At 39.8% G+C, this 17,348-nt stretch overlaps 1 protein-coding gene across 3 annotated transcripts in view; it reads right to left on the bottom strand.

Moving 5' to 3' along the window:
- Nucleotides 1–521: 521 nt before the first annotated feature.
- AGO4 (argonaute RISC component 4) overlaps nucleotides 522–17,348 on the bottom strand; it is a 51,386-nt gene continuing 34,559 nt past the window's right edge. For 2 of the 3 annotated variants that reach the window (XM_083173501.1, XM_083173503.1), the window contains exons 9-18: nucleotides 16,023–16,163; nucleotides 12,568–12,696; nucleotides 12,200–12,333; nucleotides 10,811–10,995; nucleotides 9,647–9,806; nucleotides 8,874–9,189; nucleotides 5,808–5,942; nucleotides 5,339–5,440; nucleotides 5,017–5,216; nucleotides 522–4,175 (exon numbers count right to left, since the gene is read on the bottom strand). In XM_083173501.1, coding sequence (XP_083029627.1) covers nucleotides 4,067–4,175; nucleotides 5,017–5,216; nucleotides 5,339–5,440; nucleotides 5,808–5,942; nucleotides 8,874–9,189; nucleotides 9,647–9,806; nucleotides 10,811–10,995; nucleotides 12,200–12,333; nucleotides 12,568–12,696; nucleotides 16,023–16,163 — 1,611 coding nt within the window. In that variant the 3' untranslated portion in view covers nucleotides 522–4,066. The remainder of the gene's footprint in view (nucleotides 4,176–5,016; nucleotides 5,217–5,338; nucleotides 5,441–5,807; nucleotides 5,943–8,873; nucleotides 9,190–9,646; nucleotides 9,807–10,810; nucleotides 10,996–12,199; nucleotides 12,334–12,567; nucleotides 12,697–16,022; nucleotides 16,164–17,348) is intronic. The other variant, XM_083173502.1, reaches the window with a different exon arrangement.

Raw genomic sequence — 17,348 nt, 5'->3', positions numbered from 1 at the left:
TCTTCCAAACATGGAGACGTTGCTTCAACTCCTCAGTGGTCGGATGTAGATTATGTTCTCTAAAGGTATTAGTATTACAGGAAATCCAAACACCAAGATATCTGAATCGAAGCACCCACTGTAACAGGCCCGTATCAGGGAGCATCCTTGGAATAACCCCAGATAAAGGGAGAATACTGGATTATTTCCGGTGTAGGTATTACTAACAAACTCGGTCACCGCTTTTGTATCTGTACCTGACTTCTAAAGTATAAGTTGCATGGGCAGAGCTTCTTCCGCCTAAATAGCCAATTCCCCAGGCACATTATGATTTTCCTCTACACCAAGAGTTCCTTAGACCCAATTTATTTCACATCTGTTGGAAACATGTTACAGTTCGAATTGTGGTTTCATATACAAGCCTAAATACACAACATAAAAGGCTGATGATGTAATATTCAATTTTAGTAATCTACCTTTTTTTTTTTTTAAAGTAGACAGAAAACATAAGTGTTCATGGATAAAGAGACACACAGAAGCCATTTATTTGGCATACCGCCATATATTTCATTTAAACACATTAAAAAACAAATTATATCCCTGCAAGATAATAAAAAGAAAAAATAAAATACAGCCAGCATCTTTATCTAGCAACATGGGGCTGCTAAATTGCCCTTAAATAGCTTAGGGAAAAAAAAAAAGTGTATTTTTACCTCGTATTGCTATAGACATCCATTCAGAATTTAATAAAACACAATTTGAACAATACAATTCTAGCAACAATATATAAACAAAATGTACATCAAAAGTCAAACAAATGCAAACCCCCTGTACAATGAACCCCCTTTCTAGACATAGAAACACTATAGAAATTAGTAACATGGTAAAGTATCACTTATTTGTTTGGAGAATAAGGAAAAAAAGTGATCTCACAATAACTTGTCAAATGTCACACACCATAAAATTAGCCCAAACAAAACTAAGTTAAAATGCCCTCAAGGAAAGCAGGTGTCCCCTTTCTTCTAAGCCTGCGCAGCCTTACACCACAGAACAGATGTACGAAACTGGACATTACAATATAGGGAGGAGAAACCAACTGTGGTACCTTTATTTGAACCATTGCTAGTAGTCATGCCTTTGTCAAGCTAATCCAAAGCCAAATTGCAGGTACCACATTTTGCGATAAAACAGTTCTAAGATCAAAATCATTGTAGAAAATGCAATTACAAGCATCTTGTGACGCGGTCACGTTCCTATAAGCAACTTAGACTTAAGATTGTCGTTAGCACAAATTTTAGAGTCCTAGATCTTGCTAGATTTTAATGCTACATCGAAACAGATCAAACTCCTCTGAAAACCCACTACCCACACACAAGTAAGGCGGCTACATATTTTAGACAGGTGTGCTACTTTAATGTACTTATTTGGAAATGATTAAACCCCTTTTAAGCGTCATTTAAAGACTCCCTTGTACTTTGAAATCGGTCATAAAAAGGTATACCAGAAGATGCAAGATAAATCATTAGACTTGCTGGTAATAAAGAGGGAAAGGGGTATGGTAAAAAGTACAAGTAATCATCCCTTTATAAGTACACAAAAAGGGGAGACTGCACAAGCATGCCAATAGTAACTGGACCTAACAGCAGCAGTATATTACTACGTGCTGTAGCTATTTGGGCTACACTTACTGCTTAATGTCACATTTTCTTCTGGCAAACACCATATTCTTACCTGGGCTACACTTTGACATTACATAATCTAGTCTTTTAAACTCCAAATGAATTTATGATTCACAGACACACAATAATTCCTATTTGCTTCCACACAGACAAAGTGCCATTCCTGCACATTTTAAAACTAGGTCACAATAGTATTGCTGCAACACATCCGTAAAGTGTCTCAAAAACATACAAACATACCTACTTGGTGCTTTATCTACGTAAGCTACCATGATATTAACAATAATCATAAGACTGTTTTTATGACAAGCCATAAATAAGCCTTCTTTTACCTGACTGCACAGACCAGAGTCATCGTTTTGAATGTGTCCCGACTCCATTTTACATATTTAGAAAGAAGCGTGCAATTGACCCTCCCACCCCAGTCACAAGCATGTACAGTTGCGGAACATCGCAGTGACGTCTGCATGACTAATGGCACAGATTAGGTTTGTTGCATGATGCATAAGTAAAACAAAATGCTGTAGATATGAACTAAGTCACCTCAGCCATCAAAGAGCAGTTCATAACCCCTTCAATGCCAGGCAAGTGACAGCAGGGCAAACGCAAGTTGCCAAAGATACCACTAGAAGCAAAAGCATTCATTTGAATTGAGTAATCAATGTTCGGAACTCAAAGAGATCAGTGCTTTAAAAAGGAATACATTTAAATAAGTCAGAAAGTAAGGAGAGACACTGGCAATACCTGGCATTGAGGGGTTGCCAAGCAGCAAAGCCTAAAGCAGCATTAATACTTCCCCCCCGGCAAAAGACAAACTTTCACAATCCCAGTGAGGTATATTTTGTTTGTGTGTAGAAAAAAAATCAAAATAAAAACACCCTGCAAAATAGAAAAAAAAAAAAAAATACCGGTTGTCAGACCTATAGCCATGCAGCAGAAATAGCTGGGAGACCGCAGACTGAAGCAAGATAGTTTTCATAGCGGTATGTACAGAGAAAAAAAGTATGCTGAAAAAGCTGGCTGGTTTCACACTATACAACATGTTACAGGTCAGTACAGCACCTTTCTGAAATAAAAGGAACAATGCAGCAGTTTGGGGCAGCAAAAATATGTACAAAGGGCCTGCTATTGGTTAACAAATTCATTAGCACTGGTAGACTTTTACACTGAAGGAGGTGAACAAATTAAAAGGTGTGCATTGCACAGCGGATGTGATTTGGGTTCAGAGATCCATCACAGACATAAAATGCTGGTATTTATTGTGACGTTTCTACTGAATAATGGCTGCTGCGTTAGCCCTCACATTGAAGGGGGCTCAATGATAATAAGCAGGGCCTGCCTGCTAGAAAAAATATGTTTATCATCTTCGGTTAAAACATGCATGCAGAAATTTGGACAAGTCAAAGCATGTATTTGCAGAGCAGGTCTTATATTAATAATACCTTTATAGAGACCTCCCTCAGCTGCACCAGTCATTTTAAGACAGAAGGCGCGATGCTACACATACAACACTATTATATACATAAAAATGCTGTGAGGTTATGGAAAGGTTTATTGCCAAAAAATTATGCCAAACCCCACCCTTCCTACAAGAGTAAAAATGTTATCAAATCACAGCAGCATAACACGGGCATTTCATGTGCTGGCAAAATACTTACAAAGTGTTGTGTTGGGAAGTGAATGTCTTCTGGGGAGGGCAGCGGGAAAAGTAATGGCAATCTGCATTTTAAAAACCAATGGCAGTGCTTGCCACGTGGCCCTTATATTAACATCTTATTCATAGTACACATTCATTTAACACAGAAAACAACTACTTTAATCTGCAATATAGTGCAATAGTTTTGCAGCTTGTACGCTCTCAAAAAGTACAAGCCTGCATTGGTAAAGAGAACCTGACCAACAGCAATACCTGTAAAAAAAAAAAGTTAAATATATATATTTTTTTTTACAGTAAAGACAACCTCATTTAACAAGTATATGGCCCCACACAATTATACTTTACCATATATGTATATACTCACAAAGCAGCATGTAGTTAAGACAAAGTATGTCAACTTGTTATAACCGAGGATGGAGAAATGCTGGCTTTCAAATGAAACAAATTAAGAGACAACCATTTGGAGCAAAATCTTCAGATATCGTGCGAGTTTGAGGTAAAGATTCAGTCCAACGCATCAGAAGAGTTTAAGTTTTTGATATACTTAAATTAAAAATAATTAAAAAAAACAAAAACATTTCACAACTTTCCTCAATTCAGATGAGACTGTGAAGAGATTCAGTGCAAAAAGTCTAAAGTGTGCTGGTACGAAGCCAAAAGAGCTATACCTGACAACAGGAGACTGTTTAAACAATATATTTTAGGGCTCTGAGGAGGAGGAGGGAGTTTGGTGCAGCATTTTGCTGCTCTGTCAGGCGAAGTACATTGTATGCTGCGTGTCGTGATGAATCTGAACGGCTTTGGCCAGTGCTTGGGGATCACGGCCGTTACTCTGTCCAGACACATGGCTTCCTTCAGCACTGAGAAAACATTAAAATTTATTATAGTTAACATCGATGGAATATATTACTGCTCTTCACAATAGAGTCAATAAGTATATAACATTGTCTGGGCCCGTGGTTTTCTTATTTCCATAGACAACTCCCTGGTATGGTACGACTTAAATGCCTCTCAGTAATTATTTATAATTAACATTCTTTTATTTTTATTTTGTCATTTATATTTGTGTTTCAGTGATTGTTCAGCATATCCCCACCATCCCTTATGGTAAAAAAATTTTTTTACTGTATACACCAACAGTTAAAGATATATATGTTGGATCTTTATTTTTCTGACTTTACATACAGAACTTAAATGGTTTTATACTTTTTTTATTGCTATGTCTGCATATGCATATTGTATTGCAATGTTTTTGATGCCATACTTTTCTATGGTATATATCAGTGGAGGTTTCTACCTATGGGCTGCAATGTTCAGATGGAGATTCAAGGTGGTGCTACATAGAGATAGCAAAGCCTACCAGGAGGAGTTTAGTCCAAGAGCAATACAACTGATCTGTTTCAACAGTTTAAGCAAAAACAGCTATATCTTAACCATGAGGCACCATGATTTTACAATTCATATCATTGCTGCTTCAAAGAACATTAGCTCTAGTCCCAACTAAAGTCCTACCTGTGTGGAGAACTTGCACGTTCCACATTCTTCCCAGACTCAAGAAACTTACTGGCTTATAACTACAAAGTACCCCAGTGTATATGCCCATGTGCATGCTAATTTAACCAAACATATATTTAAATATAAATTATAAATAACAATTTCTAGAACAGACCATCTGGGTTACAGGACGCTATAGGGGCTCACCTGTCATGATCTTTGTCCACAAGATGGTATCGTGCTCTGAAAGCCACCAGCCGCGCATAATATGCAGGTGCAGGGATGGAGACAGAACGTGTACATCGAACGTATGTGTGGCACAGCTGGTATGTTAAGAGCTGGAGTTCATCAGCTGTAAAGCAGTTATCATCCCAAAGAACCTGGTAATGAGATGGGCGACTTGTCCCCTGAAAAAATCAAAAGTAGCGACATCACATAACAAAATATAAAGTATGCCAAAGAGGTCTGTTAAGTGACGTGTGTTAAACCACATAATTGGTCATCTAGAATTTATACTTAATTGCTGTACCTGAATTCCAGCATGGCTGCAGAGATAGAAGTCAAATTCTGATGGATGTGTTATGGTGCTGTCAACTGTAGTTCCAGCTGGTACATTGCCACTTTTCCCCACCTAAGAGGAAATTAAAACATAAAAAATATCCAAATTATAAACCGAGTGTCAGCCATAGGGACACATTTACCAAAGCTGGGAGAAAGGGCAGGAGCTGGGAGAAAGAAAAGCATGCAATAAGCCCTTACCAGTCATTTTTTAACTAAATCCTGCAACATGGTAGTTGGCAAATTAATTGGTTGGTCCTTTTCCTCTCCAAGGTTTAAATACATCTCACCCATAGTGAGTAAAAGTACAGTAAGAAAATTGTAGCTGTAATCTTTTGTTTGACTGATACCAGCACTGAATATATATACATACAAAAAAACTTTTACAAGACCAAATACATATATTAATCTTTTTCATTAGATTTTTTTGTGTTACATACCCTCTCTGTTTTGTCAGCACAAAAGAGTCTCGTATGATGCCTTTTCTGCACAACAATGTAAGTAATGCCTGGTCTGTAATCCTCTTCAAGGCTAATGCAGGCTTTCCGGATAGCCATGAGTTCTGGCCATGCAACCTACAAGATAGATCAGTTAACGTCTTAATAAACCTACACACAATGGGGGGTATTCAATGCTGCAGAGAGAGGCCGGCGAGGGGTTTAAACAGCGAGGATTGCAGAAAACCAGCGATCCTCGCTGTTTAACCCCCGCGGCGGCCGCTCACTCTATTCAACGTTCTGGGGAAATCCTCGCCGTCACAGGACGGCGAGAATTCCCCATAACAGCGAGACCCGCGGCTACTGCAGAAAACTCGCAGTTTTTAGCCGCGAGTCTCACTGCTTCTGGAGCCGCATCCGCCAATTCTCCCTCGCTCAAAAAACGGAGCGAGGGGGAATTGACGTATGCGGAGGGTGTGTTGAATACTGTCAGGGTGAGTTGTGACAGCGAGCAGGAAGACCTGCTCGCTGTCACCACTCGCAAACAGCATTGAATACCTGCCATAGCAAGCACTGACTAGTTGAATCATGCACTGTACACAGACTTTCATCAAGTGCATTAGGCAAAAGATTTATATTAAAATAACTTTTAATCAATCTCACTAAGTGGCATGAAGTAACCACACTGCTAATATCAGGTTAAGTATTCAGTACATGTGCATGGTATTGTTCAAACTGAATCAATAAAATGGCACCTATATGTAAAGTCCATGGATCATAATCATAAGCAGCAAACGCAGTCTCTGCATAATGTTACTTACTCCCAACTACGTACTAACAGCCCAATGCACAGAAGGCTAATCAGCGATGCAGATCGCAGGACTGCAGTCTGATTCCTGTGTAACAGAGTTTATGAGAGCACAGGTTCTCAAAGTTGGTCCTCAGGACCCCACACAGTGCAGGTTTTGCAGGTCTCTTCACAGAATCAAGCAAAATAGTTAACTCCACCTGTGGATCTTTTACAATGTGTCAGTCAGTAACGAGTGCACCTGTCGGGTGACCTGGAAAACGTGAACTGTGTGGGGTCCTGAGGACAGAGTTTGAGAACCACTGTTTTAGTACTTGAAGCCAAGGGTGGCTTATGCACATGCACAGGAGAGGTTTCTGTAGTCTACAACCGGAGGCTTCTGTAGCCTCATACAGGCTCCCGAATCAAACACTGCAGTGTTGTGATCGTCACAATATTCCTGGGAAGTGAAGTTGCAGCAACAGCAGTTATCACCTCCACTGTTTGTGCAAGTTAAGTTCAGTACATAAATGGATATGTAAAACAACCATAGCATTATAGAATTAATAAGCACAGCAGATTTTTAACACATAGGTCCCTAAGTTTGGACACAAGTGATAAAAATCACTTGAATGAGCCACATATTGTCAGAATGGAGGCAATGCAAGCCACTTACAAATACAGTACTGTTTAGTGTGGAATACAACAATTAAAATGGCGCCCATACACGGCGCGAAGGTCGTATGTGTTTTGAACTGTGTAGTACAAAATGCATCACATGTAGTTCAAATCGCACAGTGTTTCTATATGGCTTGCGATGCGCACTCCATCACAAAATCGCAAGTACAAAATGTATGTGCAAGCAGTACTTTTTGTACTACATACAAAAGAATTTTAATAGTAATAAATAAACGTTAAGTATTAACCAAACTATAAACTGATTTTCATAAAATATACCCTTAGAGGTGTGCGTCCAAACATTGCATCCCTTTCTCTTTCCACAATATGTTTTTTTATTGCCCATATAAAATTGCTTATTTGGAGTACATATTCGAAATTGATTGGTTTTCCCTTAGATCTCATTTTTAAGTCTCTGATAAGCCATACCAAAATGCTTTAATAGAAGAGTGATCTGTAATGCTCTCTCTTGGATAACTACAGATAAAAGCCTTATAACAGAGGCTGCTCCCACCTGACCTAGCTACCCATGGTTCTGCAGCTGCAGCTTTTCATCTTTTTCAACAGCATTGGGCAGAAGGCTCCTGGAATCTAGTCACTTGCAGCACATTAACTGCTAGCAATACATCATTTTAGGAGGATACACACAGTGGCTCAATACATGAAATATTTTGACGTTCTGGCACCCTACAGCAGACACTATTCTCTCTCAGGGTCCACCATACTCCATAGCATTATCGATAAAGAAGAAAACTTTATTTAAATTGCATTTCTGCATTACAACTTGTAACTAGCTGAAAGATCAGTCATAGTAACAGAATTTGATGGCAGATAAGAACCACTTGGCCCATCTAGTCTGCCCCCCAAGAAATATTTTTTTGTTATAAGCATGATATATGTATTGTGGAGGAAAAACAAAACATAGCAAATATTGCAAAAATATATTCAGTAATTTACATATGTAGGATGGCCTAAAACTGTAATAGCAAATCTATTGCTTAAACCAGCAGTTCTCAAACTGTGGGTCCTGACCCTAAAGTGGGTCCCGACCTTCTCAGCATGGGGTCACGACTCCATGTTGTTGACCATCAGGCTGATGAATTTTCTCATCTCAGTCAGTGATTCAAGGAGTCTGTCAGCTTGTTGGATGGTCTGTGACTTCAGGCTCCTCCCATTATTTTGTGGCTCTACAATGCTGCCATGTAGGTGCTTTCTGCTGACTACACATGTGACGTGATGACCTTTTGCGTCAACTTGCTTGGGGTCCTGTCATTTTTATTGTCTGATTGGGTCCCAGAGCAAAATAGTTTGATGATCCCTGGTTTAAACCTTTGAGTGTCAAGTGAATTTGTCAAAATAGGTGTGAAAATTGCCCAGCAAATATTTTTATTCATCATAATGCCCTGTAATGGTTTACCTTACATTAGGAAATCTAATCTTTTTACACAACATTTATTTTACTTAACAAATGTCAGCAACGCTGGCATTTTTACTGGCTATTTTGCACATCTCTCACGGAGATGTTAACACTCAAAAGGTTAAGATCATCAACACTAAAAAAGACCTGAAAGCTCTACTCACAATGAATTAATGAGGTCACTTACCTGCTTCATCTGCCCTTCGGAAACACCCCCTCGATAGTAGATTATGCGGGTGGGCTTGAAGCGAGTGGACTTGTAAAACTGAATGAGGAGCTCCCGAACCATGTTGCTAAGATCCTGAATGACTTCCTGGCTGTACAACAGCTCTTGCGAAGTCTCCTGGCGAGAAGTCTGCACGCGCACAGTAGCACAATAGCGACTAGGGTGACCATCCATACTGCCCACCACAGCAGCAATAGATGGTTTCTTGCCATCACCGGCTGGGGGATGAGTTACATCTGCACCCAGAAATATAACTGGTTGCTGAAACACTGAGGGACTGCAAATACAAACAAAAGAACAGCTTTGTAGAATCACAAATGTATATGCATGTTCGTAAAACAATTATTTTATTTTTTTATTTAAAGTATTGCTCTACGGTAATTTAAGGATTCTATTACCTTTACGTATAATTAGACTGTGCGGTCAATGCTTGACGTATGTATTAATACTAAGGGACTGGGATGCACACTATACTTACTATGCAATACATGAGGAAATCATGTACCATACAGATTAACTTTGGTCAGCAGAGTTGTCCCTCATAAGTCTTCCATAAAAACGTAAACTGCAGTTACACATTTACAAACCCAATTTTACGGCTATACAAATCAAAGGCTATTTACAACATACAAAACTAATCTCCAACAGGGGTACTTCGTCTATGAACATAATGTGTGCGCAGTGTTACAATGTGCTCCAACAGTAACTACAGGTCAAAGGAAAACTAAGCTTACCGTTGATGAGGGACCAGCACATTGTTTATGCCTCCTAGTTTTGCATTAATCTTCAGACATAAATTGGAGAGTGTCTGTGGAGAGGTCTTCACAACATTTTTCACCTGCACACACTGGGTGGCCATTCCAAGGAGTGTATCTCCAACTCGTTTTACCTCAGCTGTGAGGGAAAAAGTAAAAACAACTGTCTATAAATCTAAATATGGGGTTGGGGAAGAGCATGTGACAAGTTGTCTAATGGCGTGTACACATGAGGAGATTGCTCTGCTATTCAACTATGGTGTACAGACGGTGCAATTTACCCTTAGACTGAGTATATAGTCAGAATCAAATCGGTATCGAATGGAGATAGAACATATTTTTAAGCTTTCTATCCCGATTCAATGCTGATGTGCACTCCCGTTCAGCTGAAATCGAAAAGCCAAATATACCGTGCAGCAATGACTATATAGTGCAGAATTGTATGTAAATAGCACGAGTTAACAAAGTGCATAGCAATCGAATCTGAGTCAAATATTAAAGGAAACTCACCGTGTGTACACAGCATAAGATTCGATTGCTATGCAATCTTTGCTAACTCATGTGCTATTTACATATAATTCATATAACACTATATAGTCATTGCTGCATTGTCTATTTGGCTTTTCGATTTCAGATGAACTGTAGCCCGCATCGGCATCAAATCGTTCTAGAAAGCTTAAAACATGTTCTATATTCAAAGAATATGTGTTCCCGATTTGATTTTGACTATATAGTCAAAATCGAACATCAAATTGTACCGTGTGTACACAGCATAAGTGACCCTCAGAGGAGAGATCAGAGCAGGAAGACCTGCAAACTGAATACAGCTGTGTCAAAGCTAACTGGAAACTAAATAAAACCTTTTACCTTTATACTACGGAATCGAAGTGCGTCAAAGCTAAAGCAGTATTTTTTATTGTTTTGGTTTTCCAGGAAAAGATGGGCATGTTAAAAAGTATTAAAGTGTCCGAAGGCAGAACCACTTTTTTTAAATTCTTTTTTAAAATTAATATTCTTCATTGCAAGAATTATTTGCATATAAATTTCTCATTTTAAAAGGTTTCCCTTAAATTAGAATATGCTTTAATGATCTAGCTACCCCCCTCATTCTCCACACTACGAGGCATACATCTCTGCACTTACCATAGACTGGAGTCTTTCCCGGGAGAATAACGACAATGAGCTGTAGACCCACATAGGTAAGCTTTAGATGCTTGAACATTGGCTCCACGCTGTCTGCGCCCTGTGCGTACTTGCAGAAGCATGGCTGACCTTGAATGGGCATTCCTGCGTCCTTTGAGATCTTCCTTAGTTGGTCTGTAAAACTCCTGTTTAGCAAATTGAGAATTTTTTAAATAAATTTAGAACTAAAGTCCTGATCCAATACAAATTTTGGTAAACAAATATATTTCTGACTTCTGGGATTTATTAGAAACTATTGCTGCCTTCAAGTCACTGGCCAGGCATCATGGGACATTCTTGTGCATCCAGTGTGCTGAGGTGAGAAAAGCTGCATATGTCAGGCAGCCAAATGAGGGGAGAACAAGGGACTTAAAGCTTTATCTGTGCAGTTGTTAGAAAGACATTTAGTAACATATCTAGAGAATTACAAACGGCAAAATCAAAGCACCGCGCATCTTACCGTGCAGCTGCAGCTCTGTCCTGAGCTATTCAATTCTGCCCAATACCCCATACAATGAGCCCCGAAAGTGCACCGGGATTTTCTCCGCAGCATCAGGAGCTGCAAGAAAACATCCACAGTAACGGCACCCTCCGGGGCTTACAGCCATGGGTAAGTCCATAGCTTCGGGTACTCCGCTCGAGAGCTATGAGTTAACATGTAGGACTACCGCTGTGTGTAATGAATTAATAGCTCCGGACGATATACCCTGGAGTAGCAACTGCAATGCAAGTCCCTCTGCATTGGCAATACACTTAAAGTGCTGAATGCATACAGTCTAAAAATTATTTTAGTCATAACTGTTGACAGTCCATTAATCAAAATGACAATTTCTCTGCTAGTCTGGACAAAAGAATGATAGCTAACTATTATTATTATTACACAAGCAAGTGTAGGCATAGCCATCTATTCTGTCGTGACCCTCAAATATCCTCATTGATAGAAAAACGGATTGAAATAAACACTGTTTTCATAGATTACCATAATATCAAGTTTACATACTCTGTAGTAATAGCAATTTATCCTCAAAATGTTTACAAGCAAATGTAGGAGTCTGTGATCATCTCCATTAAGCCAGCTTTGACCTTCTTAAAATTCAGACAGACAATCTACAGTATATCAAAAGCACAGACCTATCTCCCAAGTCACTGTACACCACTCCCAAGCTGTTAAATGAAGTTGGAACACTTATGGAATAAGGCAAACCTGAGGTTTTGGGACAATGACAAACAATGGCACTATAAGCCAACGAACACTGCACTTAGCTCTTAAAGGTTACATTTGACAACAGCAAAAGCCAAGACTGATAATGGTCTTTAAAAAACAGTCCCATGTCACAGGTTAACACTCACTTTAATAAATCTTCCCTGCATTGCTTCTGTGGTGCAAAGCAAGCAACAGCCCAAACTTTGATTTCAATGCCAGCATAGAATTGCTTTCCTCTCATGTCCCATACACCCTGGTTTGGAGTGGCCACAGTTTTATTCTGGTGGAAAGAAATTGAAATGTATCAATAGAAAACCATGCACATCATTAAATTATACTACATTATAATACATAGACAAATCTAAATATATTTAAAAAAAATAATAATTTATTAAGCGGCACATAAAAGGTAACTCACGTGTTGGAAACTTTAACAAACCTAGTATAGTCCGGATGATACCTACTGTAGTTACCTTTAAAACATTTGGATAAAAAGAGTTTTGCAAACTCTTACCCTGCCACCATACTGAAGCATAGGGGCTGGAAGCACCCTGCCAGTAAGCTCTGTCATTTCATTATGTACAACAATACCAAATTCCTTCAGATATGGGTCTGGTCCCCCGACCATACTGTTACTCTTCACCTGTGCAAGAAAAATGAAACATTATAGATACAGATTTAAAACAAAAGCAACAGGTTATAATGAATTAGCATGTTAAAGTAAGCATTTAACATCTCCTAGTTCAGTGGTTCCCAAACTGTGTGCCTAGGCACCCTGGGGTGCCTTGGGTTGGTGAACCAAGATCAATTCATATTATTTATGGTCAATGTACCAGGCAAAACCAGTGCTTGTGGCTGCCAATCATAATATATTCATAATATATGTGGACAAACAGAAGCAAATCCTGTCCCTCACCAGATAACTGACATATAAAACACAATGCACTTCATTTAATATATTTTTTTCTGAATTTCTCGATAAGAAGCATTTGGCCTAGGGGTGCCTTGAAAATATTTTGATTCTCTAGGGTGCCGTGATTAAAAAAAAGTTTGGGAACCACTGTCCTAGTTTTTTTTTCATACTTCTGTGAGAAACACATTTGAAGAATTCATTCCATTATTGTATCCTAAATCTTGTTTATAGCACAATGTTTGCTTTTAAATATAGCAGTGCCTGAATGTTTCATATAAAATCAGCAATTCTATAGACAGTACATTGCTTTGCAAATATTTACAAATAACACAAATGGCCTATGAGGGGATACCAAGGTGCAAAGTTCTTGAGAATCGCTGTTCTAGACAAGTGAAGAAAGAACTTGGTCAGACACCACTCAGGATAATAAAGGCAGATTGTATGTAGCTCATTTGTGAAATGTATGGTTTAATAATGTACCTATGGGTAAACTACTGCCAGTACTCGCACACACAGCTCTCCCTAGACTCACATGCCAGTGAGGTCACCGGACACATGTGTATAATGCTTTAAACCTTCTGTATATAACAGGGGTTGACAAATTTCTTTAAAATCTAGGAGTGAGGATGAAAATGTACAGTAGGAACCAGATATACCAATAATAGGGACAGTGCGTGCCCAAGGTGTGCACCAAAAATTTACACACGTTCTAATGCACATTACATATACCACACGCTGTAATGTCCATTACACATTATACCAACATCATAATGCTCATTACACAATATGCCACACACTAACGCCTATTACATGTAATACCACATGCTGTAATTCCATATTATGCCACATCATTTCCGCTTACCTATATGCTCGTTGCTTTGGGTTTCATGCTTCATGCAAATGGGGTTAACATGCTCGTTGACAATGGTTAACATGCCTGTTGCCAATGGGGAAAATGCTTGTTGCTATGGGGTTAACAAGGTCTGCCAAGGGGGTTAACCTGTTCATTGCCAAGGAGTTACATGCTATGCCAGGGGTAAATTCTTGTTGCTAAGGGGTTAACGCCAGGTGTACAAAGCTATAGGGCAGGGGAGCGGACTAAAAATATTTGGCCGCCGCACTTACACTTAGAAGGCGCCCTCTCACCAAGTGCTTCACTGAGGAGGATGCTGGGCAAGAACACAGCATGGCTGCAGGTGGGCAGCTGGAGCCGTGCTACCATCTGCGGCTTCCTGCTACTGAGGCACACGGCAGAGCTATAGGGCAGGGGAGCGTACTTAAAATAGCTGGCCACCGCACTTACACTTAGCAGGCGCCCTCTCACCAAGTGCTGCACTGAGGGGGATCCCGGACAGGAACACAGCAGGGCTGCAGAGGGGCAGCTGGAGCCGTGCAGCCATCCCTGGCTTCCCACTGCTGTGGACACTCCGCAATGGAAGGGGGGGGGGGGGGGGGGGTTACACCGTCACACTACTATCAGCAGTTAGGTTGCCTCTTTAGGCATAGGCAGAAGCTGAGACAGGATCTGGTTACCAGGGAGGAAATTCTGGTCATTTTGGCACCGGGGTTTGTCGAGCCCTGGCATATAATGTGGTTATCAATTTCAAGTGGCCCAAAATATAATTGGCAGCAGTTGATCACCCTTAAAATAATAAGTACCTCAGGTAGGTCACCTGTGCTCAAGCATGGCTATCATTAAAACCTGGACTGTTAGAATGCCTTAAAGACAGGAATCTCTGCCTTAAGGTTCCTACCTACCATAATGTTTTCTCTGCTTTGAAAGACACAAGTTAATATGCTGTGTTTTTTGTCTTTATTAAAATCGCTACTTTAAATTCTGTGTAAAAAAAACAATGTACCCAGTTTATAGATCTACAGTGTCTAGATAGTCAGTAGTTCAGCAGAAAAGTGTTAACATGCAATAGGGTCAAAAAGTCAACATTTAAAAGGTTGACATAATTTTTTGGACTTTCATACTAAACCATCCATTTTGGTGTCGACGGAGAATATAACAGTGTAGCAATGCAACATGCCCGAAGCATGGCGAGCAAAGAGAGCCATGCAAGGGTAAGTGTTGCACCAATTGAAGTTATATCAACATTGAGACAAAAAAAAATGTGAATAACGCATGTTGACCTTTTGACCCTGTTGACCTCAATCCACAACCGAAAATAAAATGCCGTTTTTACATAATAAACCACTGTGTCAATTTTAGGGGGACATTTACTAAGATGGGAGTTCTATTTTACATGGGATGTTGCTATGGGCAACCATTCATAATCTACTTATTTATTTAGCACCTTCTAGAAGATAATAGATCGTATCTGAGAGCAACATCCCATCTGAAATAGAACTGCTGGTACTTGTGTAGTGTCACAGTGGCACTGGGATCGCATTGCGATTTAGCACACCCCCACTATCCACGTCGGCATGAAGTTGAATTTATAAAGTGTGGCGAGCGGCCATGGAAAACGAGGCCTAAGCGTGGTGAGCACACGTGAGAGGACGCGGATTACTTGACGTGTATTCTGCATGCGCTCACCACACTTTATAAAATCAATTCCACGCTGACATTGGGGGCTCATCACGCTTCGGGGTGATGTGGATAGTAAGGGTTTGCTAAAGGTGGAAAGTGGGGGTGAGCTAAAATGCATTGCATTACATGCGATGCGAACAGGGTCCCGTGAAACTGCACAAGTACCGAACTCCCATTTTAGCCAATTTCCCCCTTATTGTCCCAGTCTGCTCAGTGAGATCTTACAAACATAAGTTGCTGAACTATGAAACAGCAGGCTATGAACAATTGTTGGTTGTAAAAAAAATAAAAAGGATTTTTGCCATTACAGACCGTGGACAGGCCAAAGGTATAAAGGACAATCATTTAAGAATAATATTACTAATAAATACAAATTACTAAATGTATGCTTTATAACTCTCCTAAATAAGCCTAAAAACATGGATTGTGCAGGTTTTCAAACATGTGATATACAAGTATTATGCATCATCTTAATATACATGTAACAATGGTATATTAAAGAAACACTAAATTAGCTCACCCAAATATCAGAGGCACTCACCAGCCTGCTAATCTCCTCCTGCCTGTCTGGAGCAGACCGGGCTGTTGCTTTGATCATAGTGGAAGTCTGATTATCAGTCAGTTTCTTTATGCATCGCTGCCCAGCTACAATATTACAGACCTGAAAAACATTTTAAAAACAGATACTCCATGTTCACGGGTACTATTTCAAACAAGGTCACATGCTGCTTAAAAGCAAACGGTTTTATTTTTTTTATTTGCAGCACCATTTTTGTTTTGTGTATGTAAACTGAAATGAGAAATTTGCATACATTATATAGTAGATAAAAGTACAGAACTTTATGATTTCACTCAAGTAAAGCATATTTTCAGCTAGCTCACTGGTGCAAAAGTGAGTATATGATACAAGCATAGGTGTAATCATGAATACCTGTGTTACCAAGAAACATAGAAGACTTCAATTTAGGCATTGAAAAAAATTAAATTTCAAACTAACCAACCCACTTTCTTCTAAGATTGGAATGCATCAAAGCTCTCTGTTCAATTAAAAAAAATGCACAATATACAAAAGCTTTTGCAGTTTTTGACATGCATTATTTCACTCAGAATCTCCTATAGGATGACCTGTGCAAATTCCAGTTAACAAAAACCAACTATTCATCCCGCACACTTTAGTAGGGACCAATCACGAAGTAAAACATTCACAAGGACCTCACATGTAGAGCCAACCAGAGTAGAGTAATGTTGTCCTTGTCACTCACATGCTCATGGCCTGGTTTCTCTCAGAAATACCTTATTCCTTTTGAAAGTCCCAGCACTTCATTAACGACATAGGGACTAGACTAAGGGGCCGATTCAGAATTTGTCCCCATCTCTGATGGTGGGGGTGAGCAGTCATACATGCGCAAACCCCTGGAGCGAACGCCTTCAGTGAGTTTTTCACTCACCAGGGCAAATCGCAAAACGAGTTTTTGGGGAGCCATTTAACCTACCAGTATATTTTTGGACTGTGGGGGGAAACCGGAGTACCCGAAGGAAACACACGTAAACTCAGGGAGAATATATAACCTCCGAAGTTAGGGCCATGGTGGGAATCAAACCCATGACCTCAGTGCTGTGAGGCTGTAAATCTAACTATTTTACCTTCGGTGCTGCACACTGTTGCCACAATGATGCCTGAGAGAGATAGTGATGGAGGAGGCAGCTCCACAACTGCTGAGAACCATGTGATCTATTGCTGGTAGCACGAAATTGATCAGGAGAGCTGGGAGGAGACAGAGCCACGGCTACGGTATACTGATGGAAAGTGACTGGGGCACAATGGAAAGGAGGGAAAGGCAAAGTT

This window comes from Crinia signifera, chromosome 2 (genome assembly GCF_055691185.1).
Source record: "Crinia signifera chromosome 2, ASM5569118v1, whole genome shotgun sequence".
In the NCBI taxonomy this organism is placed as follows: Eukaryota; Metazoa; Chordata; class Amphibia; order Anura; family Myobatrachidae; genus Crinia; species Crinia signifera.
This window is presented reverse-complemented; position numbering and strand designations above follow the sequence as displayed.